The sequence below is a fragment of the Seriola aureovittata genome, chromosome 11 (genome assembly GCF_021018895.1).
Source record: "Seriola aureovittata isolate HTS-2021-v1 ecotype China chromosome 11, ASM2101889v1, whole genome shotgun sequence".
Lineage (NCBI taxonomy): Eukaryota > Metazoa > Chordata > Actinopteri > Carangiformes > Carangidae > Seriola > Seriola aureovittata.
This window is the reverse complement of record NC_079374.1, coordinates 22,145,039-22,154,692: the sequence shown is the minus strand read 5'-3', so window position 1 is coordinate 22,154,692 and position 9,654 is coordinate 22,145,039. Positions and strand designations below refer to the sequence as shown.

General features: G+C 41.2%; 1 protein-coding gene across 1 annotated transcript; it reads left to right on the top strand.

Annotated features, from left to right (window-relative positions):
• Positions 1-1,083: 1,083 nt before the first annotated feature.
• gjc4b (gap junction protein gamma 4b) lies at positions 1,084-9,372 on the top strand. Its single transcript, XM_056390155.1, has 3 exons — positions 1,084-1,257; positions 6,541-7,720; positions 7,832-9,372. The coding sequence occupies exons 2-3, from the start codon at positions 6,574-6,576 to the stop codon at positions 7,843-7,845; spliced, it is 1,161 nt and encodes a 386-aa protein (XP_056246130.1). The 5' UTR covers positions 1,084-1,257; positions 6,541-6,573; the 3' UTR covers positions 7,846-9,372.
• Positions 9,373-9,654: the final 282 nt, after the last annotated feature.

Below are 9,654 nucleotides of genomic sequence, written 5' to 3'. Positions count from 1 at the left end.
CGGAGAGGAGGGTATAAGCAATGAAGACTGGCATTTCAGGAGATCCAGGAAGGACAATGTGATCATTCAATTTGAGTGATTACCTCAGCAGACCGATTCTGACTGGATGCTTGCAATAGATTTAATCTGGGTACCCACACATATCTCATTTAAGTCACTTCTCTGGGGAAAGTGCAGCGCAAGCCTACTGAAAATACAGCTGCTTAAAGGAAATCTCACCTTTGACTGAGTACAAGGCTAATAGCATCGTGCAGATGGTAGATGCCACATTATTTCCCCAGAATAACAACTCCATATAGTGCTGAGTTCAGGCAACTGACCATACACTTTGTGATTCATGACACTGGCCGATCCAGGACATAAATCCTGGTTTTAAATAGTACACACTTCCCTTTGTCTTCTAGTAATGAGCAGAATTAAGTGTAGGATGTTGCTTCAAAGACATGCTGAGGGGGGGGCTGAGGAAATGCACGTGCTGCTCTTGCCAAAGAAAGTGTGACATGGAGGAAGGGGCCCTATGATAGCAACAACTTCCGAACATCTGTATCAGCAGGAAGAGGGGCACTCACTATCAGGAGGTTGTATGTTGTTCCACATATCCCCAACAGAAGAGGTTAGACGGTGACAGGGCTGCTGCCTGACAGACCACACAAACTCCTGTGACTGCTATCTTCACCTGCTGCTCTCAGCAATGCGGGCAGATAACACCTGCAGGTTCTAACATGAGGCACAAAGGAGTTTTGTATCTGGTGTTTTGGTGATAATTCAAATGCTTTTGTTTGAAAATACATGTGTAATTCAACTGCAAGCACATTATATATTTCAAACAGCTTTATATATTTTGTACTCCAGACAGGACATGTATAATTTCCTTCATGAGCACCTCTGTTGTAACAGATTTCACTGGGTTATTCCCAGTCTCTGAGTCTAGGGTAAAGTTATGGACGAAAGACGAAGCAAGGATTGCATCAGGAATGCAGGCGGTTGATCGTTTTCCTCCACTCTGCGTAGACAGGGGGTGGGGTGGCCGGCTGAAAACTGGGAGGAGAAAAGGGGGGGATTTGGGAATATTCTTTGTCCTCACCCCGCAGTACAACGCATAACAGGGGAAGGACACAAGCCCCTCGTAGGAGAGAAAAACCTGGATGGCTTGATATTAGAGCGGGGGGGCTTTCTTTTAATAAAGAGAAAACGAAGGAAAAGCTCTCGAAATAAACGACAACTTCAACAACAGAGGACCTAAAATCACAACTGAAGGTAAAATAACACACACCGACGAAGCGTGGCAGCGCAGACGCGGCAGCATCACATATAGCCGTTTAGCTCCTGCTAACAATGGTGCACGAGCTCAAGTTTTATCTTTAACTTTTCACCGTGAGTTGTTTTTAAAGCAGTTAAAGCGTTTGGATTACCCGTGTTCACCAGAGCAGTGTCGATAAATGTATTGTTTAACCGCCAAGTTAAGTTTAGGCGCACAGGCTGGCAGGAGACAGCGCTAATTAAAGCCCGCAAAGTAATCAGATTATGTGGAATTGTTGGTAATTTACGACACACTGGCGCAAACTGTGTTGTCATTAGCATCAGGTGATGTGGTGATTCTGCTGGTATGTGCATAATGTTGGATAATTTTAAGGGAAATCTTGACTATGACGACTGGATTTGGTGATGGAGGAACGCGCAAGGATCGTGCCTTGTTTTTTCCCCCCTCTCAGAGTTGCCCTCACCCCCCGCCGTCAAAATCCCATATTGTGGAGAATATCTGATTAACATCTTAAAGTTTTATCACTGAGCTACTTTGTCCACACAATATGGCGAGGCAGTTTCCGCCGTTGGCTCCTTTAACCATGGATATAATCGTGGAAGCATGTGGAGCACCGCGGTGACGTCGTCTCATAGCCACGAGGAGGGTTTTTTTTCTTAAGCTCCCTGCAAATTGGATCAGTTTTCATTCAATATTATAGTGTTTAAAATGGTGTGCTTCAACAGAGCGAGCCCTGCATCATCTTCATTTTCTGTGTCTTCATATTTAGTTTCTGCTCCAGAAGTGGACTGAGCAACTTGTTTATTCAGTTTTTATGGAATTGTGGATGGTGATGTGGAGGGGCGGGTGATTTTATTTTCCCCCCCTAGTTTCACCACCATGATTTAGTGAAACTCATAAATTCAGTTTAACTCATATGCTGGTTATTATTTTTCCTCCCCAAGCCCAGGGCCTCTCGGGTTTAGGGTTTGGGATATAGGAGGGATAACCGTATCTAGCCTCCCAGATGTGAGAGCCACAAAAGCCTCTCTGTTCTGCAGGGCTGGGTCAGTGGTGAAACTCAGCTGCTTTACTTTGCTCCTTACTTGGAAGCAGGCTGTTTTCTTTGAAGTGCTACAGATCGACAGAGGCTGCCTCAGTGGACAGGACATGAAAAGGACTGAAACTGATGGGGATGTAGTTGTATGTTATGAGGTGGAGACATGCAGAACTCATTATCAAGTTATCAGATTTTTTTTGTCCACCTGATCTATACACATCTTATTTGGCAATCCACAAGCTTTAAGATGTTAACATCAAAGAAGAATTAATCTGATCTGTATTTAGTGAAAGTCCCCCCTTTTTTCACTCTATGGCAGGAAGAGCTGTTTCAGTTACATCTTTCCACCACATTGTGTTCACCTATCTTACTGAAAGAGAGGCGTCATCAACCAACCACCTGACAAAACCTGCCTTATAATTTGGTGTGGCCACCCTAAGACTAAACACTGTACACACATAAACTAAAAGCCTGCTCCTTGTTTGAATAGGCAGTTGAGAAATGGTTGTTTGTCATTATGTGGACTGACTAAATAACACTGCAGTGCCTCTACAACAGCTCATGTTTAAACAGACTTTGTTTGCATTGTCTGAAAGAACTTAAGCAAGTGCAGTCAGACTGAGCAACAGCAGCAGCACAAACAAGTCCATCCATGTGTCAGTCTAACAACACATGACTGTGGAGATGACAAAAAAACAAACAAACAATAATTTAGTTAAGAGTCACAGATTCCAGCTGTCTGATTTGCTGTCTCTGTGTGGGAGTCTTTTTCTTTTTTTTTTTTTTATCAAGTTGACACACAGTGGCAGACTCTTGCATGTCAGGCAGTGGTTTTCCTTGGACATTGATATCATTTCTGACTGTGGCTTGTGGCAACCGTTAGCCAAGATTACAGACAGCAGAGTGTGCTGTTAACTTCTATTCCTTAGCATTTTTGGTAAGTATTGAAGATGATCACTGTGATGGCAGAATATAGCTCAGGAGCTATTAAACTTGATTCCCCACCTATAATTGAGCTGGTGCTAAATTTTCCTCTGTTTACATTTTCAGCTAAAAACCAAATGTCAAAAGTTTTGTCAGTTATCTTGATATGGAAATGTGTCATACTGTTATTCACGTGCAACTGTTCTCATGCAGGATATAGCTGCATGAAGGCTGCTCTGCAGAAACCACACATGACTGATAATGTCAGTGTTACTGACTGAGTAAACATGATCAGTAGTGAATACGGACAACTATGTTTGAGATATTTGTGGAAAAACATGCAGAAATTAGTTTGATTGCATACTAACATTACTGGTAAAGATAGCAGATCAACAGTTTGTGTTTTTGTTCTTTTCTTCATGTAAACACAGATTACAGGCAGACTCCACCACAAACTAAATATCAATGATTTCTTCAGTCTAAGAGCAACCACTGAGTCTTCAAGATTGAGTTCATCGCTCACCTCTAAAGCAGATGATTGATTAGATTGTTCATTGTACAAGAATTACTGTTACACAATGGAAACTTGTGTGCTTCATCCTAAGCCTTTTATTTATCAAACGATAGTCGTGTGCGCCCCCCCCCCCCCCCCCAAACATGACATCAGATGCAACATTCACACAGTACTGCCATTCATACCTGGGAGTTGCCCAACACAAACCATTCTTATTAAATGTGATGCAACATCTTTAGTCTTCTCAGTGGTACTTTGTCATGGAATCTATGAGCACTACTTTGTCATTTTTGCCTTATTTGTTCCATTTGAGTTCGTTTTTTTTATTGTTTTTATCGATCATTGAACTCATTTAAAGAAATATTGTGCCACTGCCATCACAGTGTGAACACAATTTTTCATCTTAATGATGTGGGATTCTAATGTTCAGCACTATGTATTTACATAGCTATTGCAGAGCCTTAGGGCCGTGTTATACTGGAAAAGAAGTGGTTCGTTACATGTGTTGTCCAGCCATGTGGAAGTCAAAGGTGTTTAAACCTGATCTGAACAGAGAGGAGGACGCTTCAAATGCAGCATACTGTCTCACCTCGGCACATATGTCCAGTCCACAGAATAAAGTGGGTGTGAATGTTGAACAGCCAGTTTTGGAAGGTTACAGAAATGGGAGCACAAAGCCGCCTGTAATCCAACATCTGAAAGGTTCTGGGGGTTTGGCTGGGGGGTGGGGGGGTCAAAGATATCTGATAAGTAGCTCTGATGGCGTATACTCACCCCTCAACACTGTGCCACTTGCCTTGTGTATTAAGACTTGCTATCGAGATAAAATTAAACCATGTAACTGCAACAGTTCTGTCATTTACGCAGACTATATTCTTTGGACTTAATATACGTAGTGTTGCAGTAAGGTAGCTGCTGTTTTTTAAAACAGTTGTCTTTTCATGTAAAAAATTTAACCAAATATGCAACCAAATACTGTCGTTTGGACTTAAAGCTATAATTATAATTTGACCTGATGCATTATGGATGTAGAGGAGAAACAGTTGTTATAGGCTGCAGACCTTCACAGCCCTCACTGGTGTGCTTTAAAGTTATTTAACTTGACTATTGATTTTCTGTGTCCATTGAAGGTTGATGATCCAATGAATTATATTATCATCAGCTCTACTGTTGATAGAGCCTTTTTATTAGGATTATAAATGATGAGTCTGTTTCACAATAGCTGGAATAATAAGACTGGTTGATAGGTAGATTAATTGTAACAGTTATAAGATTTTTGTGTTTGTGTATGTTTTATATATATATATATATATATATATATATATATATATAATCTTTGATAAGGCGCTGCCCCTTTGGATTTACTCAGCGGGTCCTCAATTGCTTCTGTATAATTTATTTTAACTCGGATTCAGTAACTTTGGTCACAATTGTGTCTTACAGAAGGCTTTGATGGAAAAGACTAATAAGCCATCACATTGGTGGAATGAACATTAAAGTAACAATATAAAAAAAGAAGATAGCTGCAAACTCATTAGATCAATCAACAGGTTGCAAGATTTCTGCCTTTTGTTTGAATTTTTTTGTTTTTATTACGTTTATGATTGCTTTTAACTCATTGAGCATTCAGTTTGATTTTCTATGGTATCTTTTGCTGTGAATTGAAGACATAAAGAAATGTAGTAGGTCTGAAGAGGTGAGGGATGGAATGGCATAATCTTTTCGAAGTTACAATTAACACCGTTGTTGCTGTTGTTGTTTAGCTACGTGGCACAAGCATGGTAGTATAGTTGGATAATTACTGAGCAGAAGTTATGAGGTTAGTCTCAAATGGTGAGAAACCACAGGAGCTCTTCATTACCTCAGTGGAGTTTTAACAGTCAGCTCTGACTTTTTCTTTGCAGTACCACTCAGGTTATTCAACCATGACTATCAGACTGAATGTGATATTGGTTCAGTGTTTGTGGAATGGTCAGATAATGTACCTGTGGCATTTTACATGTGGTGGATGATGTAAAGAGAGCTGTGTTATTGAGCACCAATCACTGAACACTAATATTTCTATTTTGAAACAGTGGGAAAAGTGTTGTAATCCTGGTTACGGTCATTAATTCATAGGTTATAGAATACAACTCTGAATATTTGCTGCTACTCTGTAATATATAGCTATAGTTTCCATAACATTGACTTTGAAAACACCCTTTTCTTTTATCTGTGTGATATGCATCACACACCCTCCTTACTGTCCTGGTACAACATGTCTTCATTCCAGTGCTCAGATTAGTGAGGCTGTGGTTGAATGACTCTGGGATAGCATCTACTGAGACTTTCTCAGGCCTCTTTCCCCTGAGCATGTCCTGTCACAGCAGTGAGGACTGGTGTGAGAGAGTTCAAGGTAACAGTGACACAATAGCTCCGCCATGTGGCACTCATGTGCAATACCACAGGGACTCAAGATGAGCAAGTTTAAGTGATGGACCAAAATTAATAATAAAACTTAATTTAAATTAGTGATAATAATGTAGGAGTGCAGGGAAACCTGATACCTTATATTTGTATTCAACTTTTGTTTCCAGCTTATTTCATATTGGTCAACATTTGTCTTCGTTTAAGATCATTTAAAATCACTTTTTTTGTTTCCTTGGTATATTGATGTTTGTTCATGACAAATTTTATTGAGATTGAGTGTTTTCAGTGCTGATGAAATAAAACAGTTCAGATGCTTCCTTTTGCCAGTGACCACTTTTGTAAAGATATTTAAAAACAACCTCTGAAAACAGTTTTGTCTCTTTCTCTGCTCAGGTTTGAGAGGTTCCCTCCTGTTCCAGTGGCAAAATGAGCTGGAGCTTCCTCACACGTCTGTTGGATGAGATTTCCAATCACTCCACCTTCGTAGGCAAAATCTGGCTCACCCTCCTCATCGTCTTTCGCATCGTGCTGACAGCGGTCGGGGGCGAGTCAATCTACTACGATGAACAGAGTAAATTTGTGTGCAACACACAGCAACCTGGTTGTGAAAACGTGTGCTACGACGCATTCGCGCCGCTGTCGCACATTCGCTTCTGGGTCTTTCAGGTGATTATGATCACCACCCCCACCATCATGTACCTGGGCTTTGCTATGCATAAGATCGCCCGCATGGAGGACGATGACTACCGGCCCCGGGGCAGGAAGAGGATGCCTATAGTGAGTCGTGGTGCCAACCGGGACTATGAAGAGGCAGAGGATAACGGGGAGGAGGACCCCATGATCCTGGAGGAGATTGAGCACGAAAAGGAAAAGGAAGTTGTGGAGAAGCCCAGCAAAAAGCACGATGGACGCCGTCGCATCAAGAGAGATGGCCTGATGAAAGTCTACGTGTTCCAGCTGCTATCACGTGCCATCTTTGAGGCCTCGTTCCTCTTCGGACAGTACATCCTTTATGGGCTGGAGGTGGCACCATCGTATGTATGCACGCGCTCTCCTTGCCCGCACACAGTGGATTGCTTCGTCTCGCGCCCCACAGAGAAAACAATCTTCCTGCTCATTATGTACGCCGTCAGCGCCTTGTGTCTGCTCTTCACCATGTTGGAGATCCTCCACCTCGGCATCAGCGGTATTCGTGACTGCTTTTGTGCACCGCGGCCCCAGCCTCCCACCCCCCGTCACCCAGCTCTGGCCAGCCAGAGGTCCTCCATCTGCCGCCAGCCCTCTGCGCCTCCAGGCTACCACACAGCTCTGAAGAAGGACCCAACAGGAAAAATGGGCTTTAGGGATAACTTGGGAGACTCAGGCCGCGAGTCGTTTGGGGATGAGGCCTCATCGCGGGAGCTGGAGAGGCTGCGCAGACACCTAAAACTGGCCCAGCAGCATCTGGACATGGCTTACCAGAATGAGGAGAACAGCCCGTCACGCAGCAGCAGCCCAGAGTCGAACGGTACCGCAGTCGAGCAGAACAGACTAAACTTCGCCCAGGAGAAGCAGAGCAGTACGTGTGAGAAAGGTGAGGCTTCATAGGTTCATTTCTTTTCAACTACACAATGGCTTTCATCTTTATTTTGTGACGGACAACAGACATAACACTTACCAGCACTGACACCACCTATGTTCACAGGTCTCCGTGCGTAGGTCGTCACCAGCAGATCAGTTCACATCAGGAGCAGTGAGCGCACATAAGGGAATCAAACAAAGAGTGTGTGTATATGTGTGTGTGTGTGACGTCATGAATTTGCTTGAGGTGGATGAAGTCAGCCCAAGCCTTCCAGTGTTACGGCCGGCTGTGGTCGAACGTCGAGTCGAACGAGGAGGAGAATGGTCGTCTCAACCCAGCAATACTTGAGACACCAGCCTGTCTGAAGATCCAAAGTGCTTACAAACGACCGTTGTGCAACAAGAACGGTTAAGGTTAACTCGTACTTCTCCCTCAGGGCAGCTATTCATTTTTGTTATTTTTATTATGAGACTTAGACCTATTAGTTCTTTTTAAGAGTTTTTTTTCTCTGTTGGAAGTTCACAGTGAGTGCATCTCAAGTTTGCCTTAGACCTAAACTGGAACTCCATATTATGGCATTTTGTCAAGGCAAGGCCAAGCCAATTGTAGTGGAAAAAAAAAAAAAAAAAAAACCATGCTTAAACTGTAAGAGTTGAATCTCGTCAAACAAAAGGTCATTGGACGAGGCACCACTCATAAAAGAAAGGTACTAGATTTATTGTCATGCTGATGAAGACTTTTTTTTTTTTTTTTTTTTAAGGTGTTTTCATACAAAGATTATTTCGAGTGTGTCTCATTTTTTAGTTTTTTTTCCTCTCCACGATGTTGGCACTGGACCAGTCAACATTCCCAAGTCTGGTGCCTGGCATTGTAACTGGAACACACTTGGGGTGCCTTTGTCCAAAGGAGTAAACAAACCTGGGTAATGCTTGAAAAACATGTAACTCTTGATATTGTCTTGTATTGTTTTAAACTTGTATTTGATACTGTTCTTTATTTTTGTATTAGTTTAGAGTATTGTGGTATTGAAAAGAGGCTCTCATCACTGTGGCCAACATTTTATAATTTCTTTATTTTTTATTATTAATTATTTTCAAAGAATGACATTCACAGCTGTTTTAGCCCCCCAGAGCCTGATTCAATCCATGGACTAGTGAATTCTCAAAGTAGGTCGGTACAACTCATTTCAGCTGCAACAGCTTTTTTTTTTTTTTTTTTTTGTAAAAACATTCTTGTAAAACTGAGTAACCTGCAGCTTCTTGTAATGGGTGCACATCATCTTTGACCAACAGATGTTTTTTTTTTTCAGTATGGACCCAAATTATAATTGTATCTGTTGGTTAAATAAGGGATAATACTGAATGTCATGTTAATGTTCCATGTCTGAAAGTGAAGCTGATTTTTGGATTAATGTTATGACTGTTCCAGTCTCAATGAGGGTTGTAAATGATATAATCATTTCAATGTGAATTCAGTGGCTTGAATGCTCTCTACTAAGATGCCATCTTTTGTATTCTGAATCATACCCACAGTGCCATCAGTGCCAACTCAAATATTTTCATCTCAAGTTATTTTTGAGCAATGCTTTTTGTACTTTTTATACTTTTTGTATTGATAGTACTTTGTGGTTAGTTTTTAAAATAAATTTTTTTCAACAAATACCAGTTTTCAAATGGATTGTCTCGTTTTATTTACTTGAAAATTGTTCAGTTCCAATTACAGTTATGTATGTATTTTTTTTTTTTTTTTTTTTTTTTTTTTTATTGACTTAGGCATAAAAGAAATGGGTGAATATATTCATCTCTGTAAGGTGAAGGTCTCTTCATATAGAAGCTTAACACACTGTATTATCTTACTAACCTAACCTAGAGAGGGTCTTGCTGTTTCAATTAAAATCAAACAATCTTAGCCACATTTTGAGGTTTTCAGTTAAACAGGTGTTTTTT

Bases quoted from the DNA above. Each gene is read 5' to 3' on its own strand.
- gjc4b (XM_056390155.1), top strand. From the start codon at position 6,574: ATGAGCTGGAGCTTCCTCACACGTCTGTTGGATGAGATTTCCAATCAC.